Source organism: Corythoichthys intestinalis, chromosome 14 (genome assembly GCF_030265065.1).
Source record: "Corythoichthys intestinalis isolate RoL2023-P3 chromosome 14, ASM3026506v1, whole genome shotgun sequence".
In the NCBI taxonomy this organism is placed as follows: Eukaryota; Metazoa; Chordata; class Actinopteri; order Syngnathiformes; family Syngnathidae; genus Corythoichthys; species Corythoichthys intestinalis.
In genome coordinates, this window is record NC_080408.1 from 47,103,596 (window position 1) to 47,126,190 (window position 22,595).

Below are 22,595 nucleotides of genomic sequence, written 5' to 3' on the forward strand. Positions count from 1 at the left end.
GCTGTCGTACTGGAAAAAATGCATTTTTAATATTTCATGTTCCATTTAGCACTGTTATTTGTCATGACCATTCAATTTATTTAGCAATTGGGGAAAAAATTATTAGATAAAAAGAATATCCTGTAAAAAAATATTGGAGAGATTTTCCTCGTTGTGAATCTTAGCCCTCAATAGGCTAAATTCTAAATCAGCTGAAATCTTTACACTGCCGGAGTCATCACCCAGCCTGAGGCGCTAGAGCGCTATAATGACAGGCGTGGCTAAACGGCAGATTAAAAGACTCATTTCTCGTCTGCGCTTTGCCAAATTGTTGTATATAATCCAAACGTCTCAGAATATGATTTTAATTCAAATAATAATGCTATTTAAGATTTTTTTAATGGTGTCACAGGCATTTTAAGCCTTATATCAAAAACTCTGAAATTTCCCTTTAAATTCATTTATTGGTAAGTCAATGACATGCAATGATTTTTTTCGGCCACCGATGGTGGCACTGCTCCACTGCTCTTCCTTAATCACCGCCTATGCCATCTGTGGACCGCGATCCAATGGAAAGACAGCGGCGCCTCTGGATATGAGCGCAACTGGAACAGTGCCAACGCAGTCTGTCAATCACAGCGCCTGAAAGATGTGCGCTTGGAGGCGACCGGTTAGACTGGTTAAGTGGAGCGGAACCTCAGCATCCAGTTGCACAGATCAAACCGCCTCAAAGCTAGGCGGAACGTCATGCGGACTCGTGGCGGCTTCGCAACATTTCGAGATGACGGCTGACCGAATTTTATGGATCGTGCTGCTTGTGCAAGCCTCACTTACAACCGGTGAGTACGCATCTCTGAGAATCGTCTCAGGTTTTCGTAGACCACTGGTGTCAAACTCAAGGCCTGGGGGTCAAATGCTGCATGCTGTGTCATTTTCTAAAATGCAAGGGAAGTCTGTCGCTGTCAATTGCAGTGGAACATAATCATTCAATGCTTGCTAAACCAGTTCAAAATGATTTGACATCCTTGGCTATCAATGGCAGTGAGTGAGTTAAATGAACACAAGAACTCGATTGATACCAGGTTGTAAATTCAAAGCTAGTTAAATTAAAACAAAAAAATCTATGCATTTTACTCTTCCAGTTCTGTTGACAGTGATAAATATCCAATCATGTCCTTCTGCTGTGAATTTGATATTAGTTTGTAACTAAGAGACGTCCAATCCATTTGAACTTAACAGGGCTAGCATTAAATACTACTCAAAATGTACATGAAGTGACCTGTAACAACCTAAAATGAATAAGGTTAAATTAATTATTTGCCTGCCAATATAACAAATAAGAATATATACTATTAACTCATTGCCTGCCATTGACAACAACAGACATTAAATTTCGTTAAACCAGGATAGGTTTAGGTTTCGGACTGGTTGTGAATGTGCTTGACGTCCAATCCCATTTTGGCATTTCGAGTTAAACGGGGGGGTTGGTATTAAAAAAACCTTACTTTATCTCAACGTTTTTGATCTTTTAGCAAGAAACCTGCATAGACGTTAAGGATGCAACAATACTCTGTTTTATAATGAACCGTTCGATACGCCCTCTTCGATTCAATACGCAAAAACATTCGATCTAATTGAAAAAGCTCCCAAAATGTATTTTCCGAACTTTATTTGTGGTCTCTCTCGCTATCATGTCCGCCGCATCTTTGCATTGTAAAAAAAAAAAAAAAAAGCTATGAGAAGGCTCCCTCCCCGCAAGCAGCCCCCCTCCACTCCTCCCCCAAACTGCCTGAAGTACGGGAGCCGTGGCGCACGAGGATCATTGCTTGAGAGGAAAAACAGAAGCTTAAGGAAGTGGAGTGACGGCTTCAGCGTCGTAAAGATCCATAGTGTGGCAGCATATGGGGTTAGCTGATACACTATCCCCACTCGTACATATTTAACAAAGACTATCTTTACGGATATGCACAGCAATGCCCGACAAATATATTGTTGCCGACTTGGCTGCTATAATTAGCCTCGGTTTGACACCAGACAGCTTAACACCCTAGGACACAATTCAATTCAATTCAATTTTATTTGTATAGCCCTAAATCACAACAAGGTTGTCTCAAAGGGCTTTGCAGAGGCAATGTGATACACAGTCAGAAACAACAAATAAGTAAACAAAGATGAATAAATAAAGTTCAAGCCCTGGGCATCCCCCATCCTTGGACCCTCCATGTCGGCAAGGAAGAACTCCAAATACTCCAAGCTCTTTGTGAGAAAATGAGAAACCTTGGGGAGTACCACAGTCAGGAGAGATCCACTCCCAGGACGGATAGACAGGATGCACCAGGACTGCTAATGGGAATTAGCAGACGGGGTTAGTCTGTAAAGATGCAGTAGAGTAAAGGAACAAGAAGAGGTCCATCTAGCCAGATGAGACGGGGGTGGCAACGAGGATGTCCATCCAGCCAGGGGTCCGGATAGTCAGGAGGCTGCAGCTGAAAAATAGCCCCTCCCCAGAGGGGAGGGGGGAAAGGAGACACCGGGTGACTAGGGATGAAGAGACTAGTTAACTAGATATTAACATTGGAAAATAGAAAGTAAGACAAGTGGTAGATAGAGTGAGAAAAAGGAGATAGAACTCAGTGGCTGTACTTCCCCCAGCATGATAGCTTCTAGTGCAGCTTCGACTGAACTGTGAGTCTAATCCGACTTTAACTAGCCTGACCATAAGCTTTGTCGAATAGGAACGTTTTTAATCTAATCTTAAATGTGCAGACTGTCTCGGCTTCTTTAATATTAGCTGGAAGCTGATTCCATAAAACAGGGGCTTGGTGGCTAAGGCTCTAGCTCCAACAGTACTTTTAGAAAACCTGGGAACTACCAGTAGACCTGTATTCTGAGAGCGGAGTGTTCCGTTGGGGCTATATGGAACACGAGCATCGGTAAGATAAGATGGCCCCAACCCATTAATGGTCTTAAATGTAAGAAGGAGGATTTTAAATTTAATTCTAAACTCGACTGGAAGCCAGTGAAGGGCCTAGAGCACAGGGGTGATGTGCTCTCTTCTATTAGTTCCTGTTAAAAGTCTTGCTGCTGCGTTTTGGACGAGCTGAAGACATTTTAGAGAACTTTAAGGACAAGCTGCAAGTAGGGAGTTACAGTAATCCAATGTAGATGTAACGAACGCATGAATTAATTTTTCTGCATCGTTTTTTAGATAAAATATTTCAAATTTTGGCAATGTTTAACAGGTTCTGTAGGTTTGTTTAATGTGAGCTTTAAACGATAAGTCTGGGTCAAATAGAACTCCTAGGTTTTCAACTGTGGTGCTGGAGGCTACACTTACATTCTCCAGAGTGACTATCTGGGCAGTTAAAGGGTCTCTCACACTTTTCGGGCCTATTATAAGGACTTATGTCTTTTCAGGGTTAAGTAGAAGATAGTTAGTGCTCATCCAGGTATTTATATCTCGGACGCAGGTGCTTAGTTTATCCACTTGCCTGATCTGCTCAGGTTTAATTGATAAATACAGTTGTGTGTCGTCAGCGTAACAATGAAAGTTAATGCTATGTTTTCTGATGATATTACTTAGAGGAAGCGTATACAGCGTAAACAAGATGGGCCCGAGGACGGATCCTTGCGGCACACCATAACTAACTCTAGAGTGCGGTGATGATTGCTGGTTTACATTGACAAACTGGTACCTATTAGATAAATATGATTTAAACCAGCAGAGGGCTGCTCCTCTAACGCCTATGTCACATTCTAGTCCCTGCAATAAGATATTATGGTCGATTGTGTCAAAGGCTGCACTCAGGTCCAACAGAACCAGGATTGAGACTAATCCAGCGTCAGCGGCTAGTAACAAGTCGTTAGTTACTTTGACTAATGCAGTTTCAGTGCTATGATGAGCTCGAAAGCCAGACTGGAAATGTTCAAATAAACTATTGTCCTGTAGGTGCTGACAGAGCTGTTTAATTACCACTCTTTCAAGGACTTTGGAGAGAAAGGGTAGATTAGTGATAGGTCTATAATTGGCTAAGATGTCAGGATCAAGAGTAGGTTTTTTCAAAAGCGGTTTAATAACTGCATATTTAAAGGACTGAGGCACGTGGCCAGTAACTAATGAGGTATTTATTATATTTAGGATAATATCAATAGCTAGAGGCAGGGTCTCTTTAAAAAGTTTGGTAGGGATCGGTTCAAGGAGGCACGTTGATGGTTTGGAGGACATTATAATTGCATTACATCGGTTTGGTCAACAGTGGTAAAGTTATTGAATATTTTAGAGGGATTTATAGGAGATTCTGAATTTTCAGTCTGCACTTTATCAGACCTAATAGTTGGAAGTAATTCATTTATTTTATTTCTAATAGTTGAGATTTTATTGTTAAAAAATTTTAGGAAGTCATCACAGCTAAGGGTGGTTGGGATATAAGGTTCTATTGAGCTGTGACTGTTTGTCAGCCTTGCTACAGTGCTGAACAGGAACCTAGTAGTGTTGTATCGGTCGCGAACGATTCGTTCTTTTTGAACGAATTGTTTTGGTGAACGAGACCGAACTAATCATCATCTGCACTGATTCGTTCTATGAAGGTGGTGCTTGTTCGCTGCGTGGGAGGGCGTTGAGCAAGCGGCAGCGTCTTCTGACATCGCACACGACCAATCAGACGCCAGCCTCATCGCGGGCAGGGGAGGGACCGGAAACAGAATCAGGGCGTTTGTCACTCACGTCCACGTGTGGCCAATAAGCAGCCAGCGTGCAGGCAGGGGGGCAAGACTGAGTTTTGTCACTTCCCGTTCAGTGACTCGGTCCTCCGGTTCCTGACCTAGCTTGCTGCTAACTTGATTTTCCAGTAATGACTATGCGGTGAATGAATCAGAAAATGAAAGGAAATGACTTTGTCACATATTTGTTAACGTGGAGCCTATCAAATGCTGCTCAAACAGACAACAACACCACACAAATCTAGCGAGCATTGTTTAGAGTAGTACTTTTCTCAACAAACTCGTGACTGCCTATGACGACATACTATCAAATTTACAGTAATTTAAAACACGGGTAGCTACGAGGCAAGCAAAAGCTGAGCTGCGGTCGCGTGACGGCAGTGAAGCGGGCAGAGAACTGTCACTATATGGAGGCTTCATGGCAGCGATATTTACCTCATATGTGCACAGAAAAAAATATTTAGTATGATCACCATAATACTGATTTGCAATGAAACTGTATATACATGTCAATTTTTTCCCGAGTGTTTTATTTTTTTTTTCGTGTCAGCGTGTCGGGTGTTGGTTGGTTTGACAAATTATGTCAATCCGTCCATCATGTGCTACTCAAGCGCCCAAAACAACGCACGCAGACACGGGAGATGTCGCAATATGTCTACATTTTTCTTAACAGACTAATGAGAGTAGAAAGGCGACATCGTAAAGAGCTAACAATTATTTCTCGTCAGCATTTGACGATCTGAGATGCGGGGACGACAAGGGAGCTGACCGGATTATTTTATTTATTAATACCAGTGCAAAAATTCAACACGATCATCTTAATACTAAAAAACAAAAATACAACAGAGCGAGATGTAAATATGATGTGTTGGTCGTTCCATATTCAGAAATTAAACTTTCGATGTATTTTTATTTTCGTGACAGCAAACATGCTGTATATGTGATTGTATGTGTGATCAAGAACCTGCTAAAGAAAGTCCGTGCGCCCCCGCCCCCTACTCCCCTCACAAAAGGAAAATGTTTAACCGTGTCCTAAATCGAAATGCAAGCACGAGCCATGACTTTGAGCCCATAGAACTAGGACAGACGACGCGGAAGTTCTCCCTCGCTTTTGCAGCAGCAGGAGGGAGACGAGGCTGTCTGTGAAAGCAGAATGATACCGCCTGTCACTCATTTCTGAAACTACGACGAGTGGTCAATGTGGAAGAGAGGGAGGGACCAAGCAATGTCACTTCCCGTTCAGTTACACTGCGAAGCGGTCTTTACTCTTTGGTGATTCGTTCGGCAACGTCACTTCCCGTTCAGTAACCGAACGATTCGTTTGGGCGGGGAGGGAGATGAGGGGGGCGAACGATTCGTTGAACGATTTGTTTGAACGAATCTTTTTACTGAACGAACCGGAATGGATTCGTTTGCTCAAGTGAACGACAAATCTCGTCACTAGAACCTAGGATTATTCTTGTTTTCATCTAATAAGGATGAGTAATATCTGGTTTTAGTCATATGCAAGGCCTGTTTATAGGTCACTAAACTGTGTTTCCAGGCAGAGAGATTGTGCTCTGTGTTGGAACGGCGCCAAAGTCTTTTTAATTTACGTGCAGATTGTTTAAGAGAACGTCACAGACGGACACAGAGAGCTAACTTATGGTTACATGATGAACAATGAGTGGCAAATTAAGAGCGCTGCACTTCAAACTCGTCCTGTTTATGAAAGTTTATATTTAAATGCTGGTGTTGTGCAGTAATGAGCAGACGTGACCTCTGCGGCGTTTGTTAACTTTTTAATGCCCCGACAACACTCGCGCGCAAACACTAGATATCATCAAATAGCAACATAGATGTACTACGTTAGATCCCTCAAAGTACCATGCCATTGGCTGCCTGAGACCTGAGTGATCATGGGACCCGTAGTCCATATACTACATCGATGAATTAAAAACCGCCATGACTGAATGGAAGTTAAGCAGGCCAAATCAATCCATACCAGTGACTATAGATAATGCTGCAAATATTGTTAATTCAGTATGTAACACAGATGGCCTTGGACCACAAATAGGATGTTTTGCTCATGTGGTAAACATAGCTGCTAAGGGAGCGGTAGCAATCAACAGCGTGCCCCGCCTCACTTTAGAAACAGTAAAGATTGTTCTCAGCACTTTTATACAAAATTTCTTCAGTAAGAAGTAAACACACAAATATTATGCACTAAAATGCATGTCTATATGATGGCATTGTTATTTTTGCTTGCTAGCAAAATAAAAACAAACAAACAAACAAAAAAAATAATAATAACACTTGTATTTTTTGTTTTAGAGCATCAATAGCATTGAATCAAATCGAAAATCGTACCGAACAGTGACTTAACTGTTATTGTTATTGTTGCATCCCTAATAGACGTACATGATTTGCTCTCACGGGCCACACAAAAGTCACGACGGGCCAGATTTGGCTCCCGGGCCGCGAATTTGACACTTGTGGAATATGTCCATTGATACATACAGTGGCGGAACAAATGTGAACGGAGCCCGGTGCAATAATTAAAAACGGGCCCCCCGAGGTAAACATCCGGTATGTGGGGGGGTCATAGAGGATAATTATTCGCTAGCCCCCCAACAATTTCGCGGGCCCTTTAAGACGATCGTCTGAAATGTGGGGCAGGGGCAGTGCTAAAATTTTCTGCAGGCAAAAACTAGTCAAGCAAGGGGCATGGGGGGGGGGGGGGGGGGGGGGGGGGGTAGAGATATTTTGACACTTAAACACCATATTCCAATTTCAAGCATCATCTCACCTTTCTGTTTGACCCTCACCCAACCACGCCCCCTTTAAAGCCACAAACCGGGCCCCTTTGAGGCCAACCGCCCCCCCCCCCCCCCCCCCCCCCCCCCCCGAGCTCGGCCCCTGGATTCACATCTCTGTACGCTCACACATGTAAACGCGAAATGCCACGGTGTAATTTCGACCTCACCGAATTTTCAATGACATAGATTCTTCTTCTGGTTCAGTTCTTACAAGTGCGCAGCCACCAGGTCACGTGACCATGGATTCCATCAACCTGAGGCACATCTTGAGATGGCGCCCCCCGCTCGTGCATTGCAGCAGGCCGTTGCTCTACTCAGTGCAGTACCAAGGGTGTGTATGGTTCAAGTACTTGTACATGCAGCTCAGGAAGTGACAAGGAGGTATGGTTGCCAAAAGGCCCGAATTGCGTGGGACATCCTGGAATTTAGGAAGTTCTGATTGGTACCGACGGCGGCGGTACCAGTCAGAACCTAAATTCCAAGTTGTCCCACCCAATCTGGGACTGTTGGTAAGACTACAAGGCGGCCATTATACGCTTGGTTTATGTCAGGTGCTTTGGCTGCCAATAAAGTGATGCCTGGTGTGGCGGCCATGTTGGTAGGGGCAACGGTCCCATCACAAGCAAAGCATAGGCCGTTTTTTTTTCTTTTTGTTAACGCTGAGGTATGTCCTATAATTTCAAGTAAAAAAACAAAACATATTTTTCTGAAGAAAAAAGTTATGTGGGTGCAATCACCTGAGGGTAAAAACACCTGTTGCTTGACGGGCAACATTCCGAGCTGTTGGCAACGTGACTCACAACAATTAACATTATTATTAAGCATCACACCAGCTGCACACGCCTCTTTTGTCATTGTGAGAAAATTGAATATGTCTTACTTTTAAGGCATAGGACATTTGAATAAGTTGACTTTTGAGACAATGCATGAATTTGGCTTTTGAGACATGTGGGCTGTTGGACTTTGAAACGTGTTTTTGGGGAATTCCACTTCTAAAGCTTTTCCTGGCATTGACGGAAATAAATGTCCATTCAATTGTGACTTCATTGTCCCAGTTTAAATGGATTGGAAGTCAATCCCCATTAATGGGTGTTTTTGACCTCTGACAATTAATTTCGTTAATTCCGATTTACGCGGAAATTTGGGTTACATCGCCAGCGTAGGAAGGGAACTCGTTCGTAACCGAGGGACTACCTGTATTTTTACCCGTTCATAATTGTTTTAATTTGAAAATGTAAAAAAAACACCTAAAACAATTTTAGGGGAAAATATTTTCTGTTGACTTTTATATTTTAAATATTCTCTCACATTATTTATTTTTAGTAAATACATAAAAAATTATTATCATTAGTTTTTCCTTTTTTTTTCTTTCTTTTTTTAATTAATTGCTTTGAAATACTAAATATAGCGGTACCTCTACTTACGAACGACTCTACATGAGGAATTTTCAGGTTAAGACACACCGGAGCAGGAAAATATATCCTCTTGTTACAAAAGAAATTTCAGGATGCGAAAGACAAAAATAAAGTATGGGCTGCAACTCGCAGCTCCCAGAGTTTACTGAACGGAACATACTTAAACCTGCTCTGCAATTAGCTATTGACTAGTATTCCTGGCATCCAATTGGCTAAGAGGGACCTCTACTGTATTTTTGTATCCCAGCGTCCTCTTCATTCGCCCTTTGTTGTCCAACAACTTTTATCTTTATTATTTGTTTTTTACACTATGCACAAATCTTATTTTATTGTTATTGTGCAATAATCTAATAGTAATATTTATTTGTCACGTTTTGATGCATTTTTATACATATGCAGAGTTTAAGGGGGGGCCGGCCTCTGCCTGGTGGCCGAAAAGTGACTTTCCTATGTACAGTATGATTTAAAAATTAAGAGTTTTCAGTAAAATATTGTCTATAAATTTGTAAAGCAATAAAACAAACAACAGAAATGAATGAAATGAACAAAAAAATTTTTTTTTATAATGGGTCAAAATTATTTTTCGAACTGATTATGTGAGTAGCACCTTAGACGGTCATGTGCTTTGCTTAGCCAAAACACCCGCAGACCGAAGAGGCAAGATGGATGTAAATAATTTTTTCAAATCTAAGCTTTCAAAAGCGACAACTACTACTGAGCAAGAACCAGGGATTGAAAATGTGGACGATGAAATGCCAGAGAGCACCGCCAAAATGTTTCAATTTGCCCCACTAATAATTACAGCTTAAAAATTAATTAATCGTAATTAATCGCAATTAATCACAATTCAAACCATCTCTAAAATATGCCATATTTTTCTGTAAATTATTGTTGGAATGGAAAGATAAGACACACGACGGATATATACATACAACATACTGTACATAAGTAGTGTATTTGTTTATTGTAACAATGAATCCACAAATGCCATTATTAACATTCTTTCTGTTAAAGTGATCCACGGATAGAAAGACTTGTAGTTCTTAAAAGATAATTGTTATAATTACAAGTTATAGTAATTTTATATTAAAACCCCTCTTCATGTTTTTGTTTTAATAAAATTTGTAAAATTTTCAATCAAAAGTAGAGTTAATAAAATAATAATAAGAATAAAAATAACAATAATAAAAATAGAGTGACCAAAGTCTAAGTTTTACGTATATTTTGCATAGTTATTTTGATATGGAATGCCAGTTCATTTTGCATTGTTGTTTAACTGTGTGTCAGAATGGGGCCTCATTACTATAGACTGAAGTGCTTTTCTTTTTGTGAACATTATTTTTTTTTTGGAGAGATAGGAATATTATTTTTGTTGTGCTTTCACTAAACGATACTTATGTTTGTTGTGAAGGAGAAGCTTATGCCAATAAACGGCGCGGTCCAAAGAACGCCTGTGTCAACTCGCCTTTACTGTATAACATATATCTGTACATATCTTACCCAAAATACAACAAGAGACACATAATTGCTTCTAAAAGAAAGAAAACTTACCGAAATACGTGTGGAGCACAAATAGCAATTTGCATTGTATTGTGAATACAGCATAAACGCCTCACAACTACTAATTCTCCCACGTTTGGAAGAAATAACATGAGTATGGAACGGCGCTCCCCCCAAACGGCTGGTGGCATTCTCTTCACTTTTAATGTCCATAAATGGCCTCATTGTAATCTGTTGAGGAAATGTGCGAGTGGGTCATTTAGTGCGTGCGTTAATTGCGTCAAATATTTTAACGTGATTAATTTTAAAAAATTAAATAACGCCCGTTAACGCGCTAATTTTGACAGCCCTAACATATATATTATATAAATATTATATATATATATATATATATATATATATATATATATATATATTATATAAATATTATATAAATATATATATATATATATATATATATATATATATACATATATATATATATAATCTTGACAGTTTTTCCAGCATTTTATTTCAGTTTAAAAAATGTTTTTAAAAATTACACGTGAAAAAAAAATTAATAGGAAAATATTTACTGTTGACTCTTTAAATACCATTGACAGTGCTAGACGTCCAATCCATTTTGACTGGGAGGGGGAATGGTTTGTTCATTCAGCCCCTCCCAAACAAAGTTAATTTGGACGTCTAGCTCCGTTAATAGCAGTCAATGAGTGCTGATGAAAGGTTGATGTAAATTCCCATTTTCTTTTCCTAATGGCCACAGCACATATTCTGTTATTACAATACTACTACTGTACATACCTGTGATGAGTTTGAGCTAAGCTATTTGAGGCATTTGACTTTTGAATACTGTAACTTTGACTTTAAATATTGAGTTATTTGAATTTTGAGAAGTTTGACTCTAGTTTTTCTTCTATAGTAATTGTTCTCATATTCTTGTTATGGTGGGCATGGTTTACAGGGAGTTTGAGCTGATGATTCGAGACGGCACATGGCTGAATTCTCATGGGTGTCAGAATATAGAGCACACTCACTGCGACCTGTCCTTGGAATTGGGCTCCGACTCAGACTACAACATCCGCGTGCAAGTGCACTGCGGCAACAAAACGGTGGCATGGCAGCAACTGAAGCAGTCATTCAACCGGAGGGACAGTAAGTGAGACAAATTATTCATTCAAGTAGCTCCAGTTTTATAGTCCATTTGAGTGTCAATATTTTACTTTCAAAGTTTTTGACTTTCGAATTATTTGAACGTTGGATTGTTCGCCTGTACTTTTAAATGCTGTGAATTTTAAAGAGTTTCAGGGTGGATTGCTTGAAAATTTGCTTTTAGAAAAATGTTTGACTTTTGAGTTTGACTTTTTGAGCATTCGACTGTGTTTTTACACTTTTAAATGATTTGACTCTTAAATGATTTGACTCTCTACTTGGGCATTTGAATTTTGAAATATTTGGCTTTGGAAGTTTTTGTCCCATGGGAGGTGTTTAAAATGGTTTGCCTTTTGGGGCATTTGGATTTTGAACGATTTGATTTTAAATGTGGGATTTTTGATCCTCCCAATTTGTTTAACTATGAAAATAATTGACTTTTGAGGTGTTTGAAGATGACGACCTTTAGGGTCGTTTGACATTTGAATTATTTCAAAGTTTCACAATTTGCCCCATGTATTCATGTGTCGTTCACTAATGATTAACGTATGGGTGAACGCACTGACTTGTGATGTCGTTTCCAGCCGTTTTGATGGTTCCCAAGATGAAGGTTTCAGCGGTGGGCGGTACCCTCCTGGTCGCCGTGGAGCAGGCCCCGCCTTCGGCATCCATCCAAGTGGAGGTGCTGAAGAGTGGCGACACCCCGGAGCAGGTGAGTGTGCCTCACTAAGCGGTCCCTAGCAGCAGTATAGCTGACACGCTGTGGTCCCGCAGCCTCAGGTGTTTACCTTCCCAGCTAAGGAAAAGCTGTTACGCGTGCCCAACCTGCAGGAGAGAGCCCAGTACTGCGTCCGCGCGCATCTGCTGTTGCTGGGAGAGCAAACGCCAAGCCAGCGCACTCCAGAAGATTGTGTGCGCATTCCAGGTACGGCCTTGGGAATGCTAGCGGGTCACTAGTGTGTTGGCAACATTGGCTGGCAAACCAGTGTTATCAATAATAAATTAATTGGCTATTACTGATGGCGCTAAATGTCAAATCCATTTGAATGGATTGGACATAAAAATCCAACGTTAAATGGGTTGGACGTCTGTTTTTGACAAACTCATTTAAATTCACGGCAGAAGGATGAAAAGAGATACATGATTGAAAGGGCAAAGGCTTGGTCTCAACATTGGTATAGACAATATAACAGCATAACCTGCATGTACACTTTACTGTATGCTCGGGACGAGACATTTATAAGACCAAACAGATTGGGTGAACGGGGGTCAGGGCTACATTTGTCATGAATATGAATCTAAATAATTGATAGGCCAAATCAGGGGTGCTCATTAAGTTGATCGTGATCGACCAGTCGATCGCAATGCTAGTGTGGGTAGCTCATAGTATCCCTGTTGTGTTGTGTGAGCAACATATGTGGTTACTGTATGCAGCAATCAACATTACTCAGTATTCTAAAAATTCCTTCTTGACGGAATACTCCATTTTAGAATTTAATTAGTACTCTACTGATCAACATTCAATGTAGCCGTAAGCGGGCAGAAGGAAGTGTCTTCCTGTGCCAGTCCCAAACCTAGATAAATATTGAGGGTTATGTCAGCAAGGGCATCTGACGTATATCTTTGGCCAAATCAAACATGCGAATCAGAAATATGAATTCCATACCGGATCGGTCGAGGCCTTGGTTAACAACGACCGCCATCGGTGCTGTTGACCTACAGGGTACCGCTGGAAACTGGACTACTGTTGGTCAAAAAAGGAGAAGAGGATGGTGTGTCCGTAAGAAGAAAGACAAAAACACCAAGATTCTAGAATTGAGAGCTGGGACTTTGAATGTTGGAACTATGAAGGGAAAAGATAGAGAGCTGGTTGACATGATGCAGAGCAGGAGGTGGACATACTGTGTGTTCAGGAGACCAAGTGGAAAGGGATTAAAGCTAGAAGTTTAGGAGCAGGTTTGAAGTTCTTCTATTATGGCGTAGATAGGAAGAGAAATGGAGTAGGAGTTATCGTGAAGGAGGTTTTTGTTAGGAACGTCCTGGAGGTAAAAAGAGTGTCAGATGGAGTGATGATCAATGTTGTTAGTGGGTATGCGCCACAGGTAGGATGTGAGCTGGAGGAGAAGGAGAGATTTTGGTTGGAACTTGATAAAATGATGCAGAACCTCCCTCGAAATGAGAGATTTATCATTGGAGCAGACTTGAATGGACATGTTGGTGCAGGTTTGGTATCCAGGAGAGGAATGCAGAAGGACAGATGGTGGTTGAGTTTGCAAAAAGGATGGAAATGGCTTCCAAAAGAGGCAGGAACGTAGGGTGACCTACAAGAGTGGAGGTAAGAGTAGGCAGGTAGACTACATCTTGTGTAGACGGTGTAATCTGAAGGAGATCAGCGATTGCAAACTAGATGTAGGTGATAGTGTAGCCAGACAGCATAGGATGGTAGTGTTTAGGATGACTCTAGTGGTGAGGAAGCGAAACAGGACAAAGGCAGAGCAGAGGACAGAATGGTGGAAGCTGAAAAAGAAAGAATGCTGTGTGACTTTCAGAAAAGAGTTGAGACAAGCTCTGAGTGGGCAGGAGGTGCTTCCAGATGGCTGGACAACTACAGCAAATGTGATCAGGGAGACACGTAGGGGCAGTCCTTTGTGTGCCATCTGGAAGGAAATGAGATAAAGAGACTAGGTGGTGGAATCAGGAGGTGCAAAAATGCATCTGGAGAAAGAGGTTAGCTAAAAAGAAGTGGGACCTTGAGGAGACTGAAGAAAGTAGACAGGGAAATACGGCATAAGATGAACGTAGAAGTGGCCAATGCCAAACAACGGGCTTACCATGACTTGTATGCTACTGTAGGTTAGACAGTGAGGAGGGAGAGACCGATCTATACATGTTGGCAAGGCAAAGGGACAGCGATGGGAAGGACGTGCAGTAAAAGATAGGAATGGAAGTGTTTTGACAGATGCCAGTAGTGTTGAAGAGATGGAATGAGTACTTTGAGGAGTTGATGAATGAAGAAAAGGAGAGAGAACGAAGAACAGATGAGGTGACTGTTGTGGACCAGGAAGTATCAAATATTAGTAAGTATGAAAACAGAGGGGCATTGAAGAGCATTGAGACTGAAAGGCTCTAGGTCAAGATGAAATATAGATGAGGTATGGAAGTATCTAGGTACCAGTAGAAATTCTAAATGTGTTATTCAACAGGATCTTCGATAGTGAGAAGATGCCTGAGGAATGGAGGAGAAGTGTGCTGGTGCCCATTTGTAAGAACAAGGGAGACTTGCATAGTTGAGGCAACTACAGCGGAATAACGCTGATGAGCCACACATTGAAGCTATGGGATAGAGTAGTTGAAGCTAGCCTTAGGGCAGAGGTGAACATTTGTGAGCAGCAGTTTGGTTTCATGCCAAAAACAGTACAACAGATGCAGTATTTGCTCTGAGGCTGTTGATAGAGAAGTACAGAGAAGGTCAGAAGGAGCTGCATTGTGTCTTTGTAGATCTGGAGAAGGTTTATGATAGGGTGCCCGGAGAGGAACTGTGGTTTTGTATGAGGAAGTCTGGAGTGGCAGAGAAGTATGTTCAAGTGGTGCAGTACATGTATGAGGACTGTAAGACAGTGGTAAGGTGTGCTGTTGGTGTAACGGAGGAGTTCAAAGTGGTGGGACTGCATCAGGGATCAGCTGAAAGCCCCTTCTTGTTTGCTATGGTAATTGACAGGATGGCAGACGAGGTTAGACAGGAATCCCCATGGACTATGATGTTTTTAGATGACAATGTGATCTGTAGTGAGAACAGGGAACAGGTGGAGGAAAGGAGGGGAATGAAGATTAGCTGTAGCAAGACGGAGTACCTGTGTGTAAATGAGAGGGACCCAAGTGGAAGAGTGAGGCTACAGGAGGAAGAAACCAAGAAGTATTTAGGGTCAACAGTCCAGAGCAATGGATAGTGTGGAAAAGAAGTGAAAAAGTGTGTACAGGCAGGCTGGAACAGGTGGTGAAAAAGTGTCAGGTGCAGTGTTGTTAATCTTACAGAAAAAAAGTAATTATTATAGTTACAAATTACTTCTCTCAAAAAGTAATTGCGTTAGTAACTCAATTACCTGAATGTAAGAGTAATTAGTTACTTGGCAAAGTAATTGGTGATAATTACTTTTTTTTTTCCCTCAAAAAAAAAAAAAAAAAAAAAAAAAAAAAAAAAAAAAACATTGGCCACACTATGTGAAGTTTTTTGTGAAGGTTTTTGGTACAATTGGCCCGAGCCCAATTCTTTACCCTAATTTACTCTTTACCCTGGATCAACTGTTAAAAGTTGTTAGAATTGCTCCCATCATTAGTTCCCTTCTCTCTACTTTCGACATATGAAAGTTTTAAAACTGTTTCATCATTTAAAGATAGATTCAAGTCAAGATTTTGCCGATTTAGAAGTATTTTATATAAAAGGTTACTTAGGTTCGCTAGGAAGGTTCTCTACAACAGAGCCGTCCTAAAAAGTCTACTGCTTCAAGATGGCGGCTGTCTACTAACGCATTTAGTGCCATGTCTGTCATTTTGCATCTAGTTATATCTATCTGTGTACATGTGGTATCTACCATGTCTACCATATCTACCATAACATGCAGGCGTAGTTTGTAGGCTATCGGCTACAACATGGATTATTGGAGCTACCTAGCATCGCGTCTGCTCGGCGTCACAACTTTCTTGCCTCACCCCACTCCTGCTCTGCTCTGTCGTCTCGGTGAGTCCGTCTCCCTCAGACTTTTCGACCAATATAGTAACGCATAGTAACGCATGCCTTTCCGTCCTCAGTAACGGTAACGGCGTTGCCAAGATGAGAAAAGTAATTAATTAAATTACCCACAACTGAAAAAAATAACGCCGTTAGTAACGCCGTTATATTGTAACGCCGTTATTAACAACACTGATCAGGTGTGATGTGTGATAGAAGGGTTTCACCTAAAATGAAAGGAACGGTTTATAAAACTGGTGGGACCAGCGATGCTGTTTGGTCTGGAGACGGCACCACTCAAGTAAAGACAGGGGGCAGAGCTGGAGGTGGCAGAGACAAAGATGCTGAGGTTCGCTTTGGGAGTATCCAGGAAGGATAGGATCAGGAATGAGCATATCAAATGGAAGCGCATATTAGAGGATTTGGAAATAAAGGCAGAGACGCCAGACTGAGGCCATGTCTAAACCTATCAGATTTTTTAAAAACCGAATATCCTGCCCTAAAACGTCAGGAAAAAATAATTACGTGCACACCAGCACGTTTGCAGGGGAAAAAAAGCTTCCACAGCCAGCTTCATTCATTCATTGAATTGTCCATAATACCCCCATCCTTCTCACGTGATTTTCAATATGTAGCACTGCAAGAGTTTGTAAATGGCAGCAAAAAACCACCTGTCTAATTTACTCCAAATGTAAACATTGGTCTCATGTGTGACATAGGGACAAAGTTTGTCGCAGTCAGCGACGTTTCCACAGGTAAATCTTCAGTAATCAGTGTCCACATGATGGTGCCACAAACGCAGAATTCGCACATCTTCACTTTGGGCGCAGTTTTCACGAACCCTCGTTCAAATGTGAGTGTACGTGCGGATGATAGGCCAAACCGTAGAAAAAGTTCTTTTTGCCAAATACTCTGCTACGTGTAGACATGGCCTGAGATGGTTTGGGCATGTCCTGAGAAGACATGGCGAGTAGATTTGCAAAATGATCCTTAATTTACATATGCCTTGGAGGAGGTCTAGAGGACGACCAAAGAGGTTTATATATGTAGTTAAAGAGGACATGAAGGTAGTTGGTATGAGAGCAGAGGATACAGAGAACAGGGTTAGATGGAAAAAACTGATTCACGGTAACGACCCCTAAAGGGAAAAGCCGAAAGGAAAATAAGAAATCCACTGATCTCATTTCAAAATGGCAACTTTGGTGATTCCATGATTTTAAAAGTAACTTGACAACCTGAGTGATTCCTAGACTTTAATAGGGGGATCTTGGTTATTTAATTGATTACTTCATTTCAAAAGTAACGTGGTTATTTCACCAATACCTTAAAATAATTGCTGAGCGAGAAATATTAAAAACTTGTTACATAGTTTATATTGACTAACATTTTTTTGACGACCTAATACTAGTAACTCATTGCCTGCCATTGACAAGCATAGATGTCAAATTTGTTGCTCATCTTTCAATGCTATTGACGCTACTAGACGTCCAATCCATTCAATGCCTCCCAGTAAAATTTGATTGGACGTCTAGTGCCTTCAATGGCAGTCATTGAGTTCAAAGAAATCTACTTAAAAAATTACTTGATTAATGAAAAAATAATTGCTGCATCTTCAAAGCAACCTCATTACTCCCAAATTCTTGTCACGCAGGTCCAAACGATGTCTGGAAGAGTCCTACCACAGCGGTGCTGACGCTCCTCCTCATGGGCTGCGTGACCTTCGGCGTCGTGTGGTGCGCCATTCATTGCCGTGCACATAACTACTGTCGCTACTTCATGAAGGAACCGCTGACACAGGTTCTCTCCAAGTTCGACTGGACAGCAACCAACGTGCCCACAGAGCAGCCGGAAGAGGTTTGCACGGAGGCAATTGTAATTCCCAAGGACCACCTCCAACTGATCTCACCCGTCCATGGTCACGGTTGACAGTGAGGGAATCCGAGTGAAGACTTTGGACAGCTTTATTTCTTCTAAGCGTGGTTGGGCTTATCACCGAAGGTCTCTGAAGGTCCGCTAGAAAGTACTTTTCTACAAACTGTAACAAACCAGAAGTAGACTAAGAAGAATCCCTAACAGTTACAGAACCTCAAAATGAGATATTCTAAAGGAGAGCTTTTTTGGAATCTTCTGAAAAGTCATCTACAGTGCTGCATTCGTCATGCAAACTCCTAAAAAGAAGACGGCAGGCCAAGAACAAGCCTCAAGGCTTTAAGTTCTGAACCAGCAGATGCAAAATCATGGGGATCGCACAAGAGAAATCATGGTTTCCGGTCGAGATGAGACAGACTTTATTTGTGCTGAGGAATGTCAGTCGGTCGCAACAGAACACTCACACACAGTAGACTTCCAAGCCAAAATTCACAAATTTTACAGAATACATTTTTGACCCAAACAGAGAGCAGGATTTTCTTCTGTTCATCTTTGCAACTAAATCTCTACAAATTCTGTTTCACCATGGTTTTACCTTATGAACATTAAAAAAAAGAAAAAAAAAAAAGAAACAAAAATCGAACACGTTCATTTTTCCAATGATTTGATTGTAAATTCAACAAGATAAATATACAGCGGTGCCTTGACATACTTATTCAGTGCCATGCACTGACAGCAATCGACGGACCAGAGTTGCTTTAAAAATAACCGTTTTTATATTGACCACGCATTAACTTTGACATATTACTACTTACAGTGCTGAAATTAACCCTTTATCGGGCAATTCTTTGAATACTGCGAACTAAAAAAATAATAATGTTTGTTATTGGTGGCCATGACCAGAGTTTAGTAATCATGCAAATGTCCCAAAATCAGCAGGAAATGACTTGAAAGGAAAGTAAATGACCTCAAATGAACAGGAAGTCATTCAGGAAAAGCCCCAAAATCAGCAGGAAGTGCCCTGGAATTGAACGTAAATCAACAGGGAGTGAACCAGAGCAGAAAAAAGTATCCCCATTTTCAAGATAATTTCGCCTGAATTAACATTTTAATAAATACACAGTTAAGGTACTAATTAAAAAAAAAAAAAAAAAAAAAAAAAAAAAACTCATAACTGTCATAATAATTAATGATATCATAGTAAACATTCATTACCAAAGTCACTTGTCCTATAAAGGGTTAAGAAACACCATCCTACTATTCTAACAGCTTTAATGTTTTCATTAATATTATGATTATAAATTTACTCTTTAGCTGCCATTGACGGCGATAGACGTCCAAGCTTCCCAATCAGAATGGATTGGACGTCTCTTGCCGTTAATGACACTGAAACATGATCGCTGTAGTCTCACTCATATCTCAAAGCACCACTGTATTTACTGTAAGTAACAATGAAACCGAGGTTGGATTGTGTTTAATAATTGATTGGAATGTGCAGCTACAATTTTTTTTTTGTTTCACACCTCGGCGGAGTTTAAAAAAAAAACAAATAAATTAAAACAAACAATGTTCAAGTGGGACATTTTGACCTTAACTTGACCTTTTGTCAGACGTGGACTGCTTCTAACAAGAAGTAGACAGTCATACGCAAACTGCCCTGTCTGGTGGGCAGTGCTCGTGAGAGGTTCTAGAGTTGAGCCGTCACGGAGTACAACTAAAAAAAAAAATAGAAAAAAAAAGGAGCGTGGCGGCAACAACATCCTCAGAAATGGAGGTCGAAGCGAACGGTGTGCTCCAGGATGGCGATGAGGAGCATGATGCCGAACCCCAGCAGGATTCCTGCATTCTGCAACAGGAAGTAGCCACAGTGGCTGAAGCCGTGCTCGCTCGCGTCGTTGTGGAGCATCTCCGGGACCTGTGCGACACACGCCATAAACACGGGGGCGTACAAGATCACAAATTTTGCCTTTAATGACCGGCCCACGATGGCACAACCAGGGTGCCACCCAAATATATTTACTGGCCACTAGGGCTGCAGCTATCGAACATTTTAGTAATCGAGTATTCAAACTCATTCACTCCCAGCCATTTTCACCAGAGCAAGGCCCTTTGCTCCCGGCCGTTTTACTGGATTTTGACTGATTTTGCAAGGCCCACAGAAAATTCTGTTCTATTGCTATACAAACATGGAACCCACCAAAAGAAATATTAGACTCTCTTCTTTCAGCAGAAAAAACCCTAAGTTCATATCTTTTTCTATTCTTTAGAAATCAGCATTAGGAAATAGCTTAGTTTGAGCAATTTTCCAATTTCTGATGAAAAAACAGAAAATGAGATTTTTGTAAACGCATACATTTCAAACACAACTTTGACTTTAACACAGCTATTTTTTGCTTTAGTGACATCCCAAACATCTGAATAATGTTTTCCTTTTACAAAATAACAACCAGACAAATAGAGCTTTTGGTAGCAAAATAACAATTTATTTACACATAACTAACTGAGCGACGACGCTTGATGTCAGCGACAGCGGGTTAAACTTCTTCCTCATCGCCGCCTGACCCGTAAAGATGGATTCTTTTTAGCCTTTCTTTTGTGGTGACCACTGCCTCGTTCGCCTGGGGAACTTGTTCCTGGGGGGGAACTGGTTTGGCGATGCACGTTTCCATGGGGGACACTTGAAGGTGCGGGGGACACGAGCGGCGAGCACGGCGGCGCGGGCTCTGCTCGGCGAGCAGCACAGACTCAACTACGCTGTACTGGTTCAATCGGGTTGGGGGTCTTACCAAATGCGCTACTGCCCTCCAGTGGCCAGTTTTATTGCTTTAAAATGGGTTTTGAGCTTTGTGCATTCCATCTTAGATACATGGCTATGGAGGTAGATTTGTGTCTTTATTATTCAATCAAAAAAAAAGTTGCTTCAATCAAATAAAAAGTTGCTTCAATCAAAATATATATTTTCAATAGAAGAAAACGTCACTTCAATCAAAAAAATGTGTTTAAATGCAAAAATAAATTTGAAACTCCCAAAAATATATTTGAAAACTATTTTTCTTTGAAAAATTTTTTTTTTGATTGAAGTCAAGTTTTTTTTGATTGAAACACCATTTTTGATTGAAGTCATGTAATTTTGCGTTGGGACCACATTTTGGCTAGGACATTTGTGTCTTTATTATTCAATCAAAACTTAAGTTGCTTCAAACAAAAAATATATATTTTCAAAAGAAAAATCACTTCAATCAAAAATTTAAAAAATATTCAATCGTAGAAAAAAAGGTTTGAATGTGAAAAAATATTTGAGACTCAGAAATTCGCATTTGAACACTTTATTTTTCATTCAAACTGTTTTCTTTGATTGAAGCAATCCTTTTTGTGTTTGAACCATATAAGGGGTAGGACATTTGTGTCAAAATCATTCAATCGCAATAAAAGTTGCTTTAATCAAAAAATTATTTTTAATCAAAGAAAAAAATCATTTGCAAAAATATATTTTTTTTTAAAATATATTTTTTAATTTGAAATATATATATATTTTTATTGAAGTGTCACTTTTTATGAAAAGCAAAAAGTTTTAAACTTTTTTTTTTCAAAGTGGAAAAAGTTTTGAACACACTTTTTTTTTTTTGAAGTGGGAAAAGTTTTGAAGGCACTTTTTTTCGATTGAATCATTTTGACACAAAGATTCAACTTCAACGCTAGTTCCGGTGTGTTTGAGTGGCAGCTGATTGCCCCAATGGCATAAAAGTATGAAGCAAGAATAATGGCCATTGGCCACCAGGTCTCCATCCAGCCATCGGAGTCTCCTGGAGTCCAAGCCGAATATAGGGCACTGGTACGGGGGTGTAACATCGGCATTTCACCGGAGTACCCGCAACGGCACGTTGGCCTGTCGCGGCACACTGGTCGGACCCCTATATCACCCCCCAGGCGCGGAGGCCGGCTGTCGAGTGGATGGTCCGCGAATGACACGACACTCATTCAAAGTTGAAGTGACGGGGCTCCAGGCGTGGACGCCGGCGACTTGCCGGTAGTCCACTCGCTTACTGGGCAGGCTAGTGTCGGGCCACTCGCCGACCACTCTTGTACCGGCGCGTCGCGGACACTCCGGTTGGAACCGATTGCCAACCGTCACGTCAGGGCAGCGGGTGAAGTTCGCCGTGTTGAATCACATTAAGCAGCAGGGCACCGTACTCCGGTGAAATGCCGATGTTACACCCCCTTACCAGTGCCCTATATTCGGCTTGGACTCCAGGAGACTCCGATGGCTGGATGGAGACCTGGTGGCCAATGGCCATTATTCTTGCTTCATACTTTTATGCCATTGGCGCAATCAGCTGCCACTCAAACACACCGGAACTAGCGTTGAAGTTGAATCTTTGTGTCAAAATGATTCAATCGAAAAAAAGTGCCTTCAAAACTTTTCCCACTTCAAAAAAAAAA

At 41.0% G+C, this 22,595-nt stretch overlaps 2 protein-coding genes across 5 annotated transcripts in view; one reads left to right on the forward strand and one right to left on the reverse strand.

The window, feature by feature from the left end:
* Nucleotides 1-747: 747 nt before the first annotated feature.
* On the forward strand, nt 748-19,322 carry crfb16 (cytokine receptor family member B16). The gene is made up of 6 exons (XM_057858198.1): nt 748-818; nt 7,701-7,827; nt 11,373-11,563; nt 12,145-12,272; nt 12,335-12,485; nt 17,938-19,322. Exons 1-6 carry the CDS (start codon nt 761-763, stop codon nt 18,210-18,212), a joined length of 930 nt encoding a protein of 309 aa, XP_057714181.1. The 5' UTR covers nt 748-760; the 3' UTR covers nt 18,213-19,322.
* Nucleotides 18,552-22,595, reverse strand: part of slc39a6 (solute carrier family 39 member 6) — a 28,546-nt gene continuing 24,502 nt past the window's right edge. For all 4 annotated transcript variants that reach the window (XM_057858194.1, XM_057858197.1, XM_057858196.1 and 1 more), the window contains exon 12: nt 18,552-20,070. In XM_057858194.1, the coding sequence (XP_057714177.1) occupies nt 19,918-20,070 (153 nt within the window). In that variant the 3' untranslated portion in view covers nt 18,552-19,917. The remainder of the gene's footprint in view (nt 20,071-22,595) is intronic.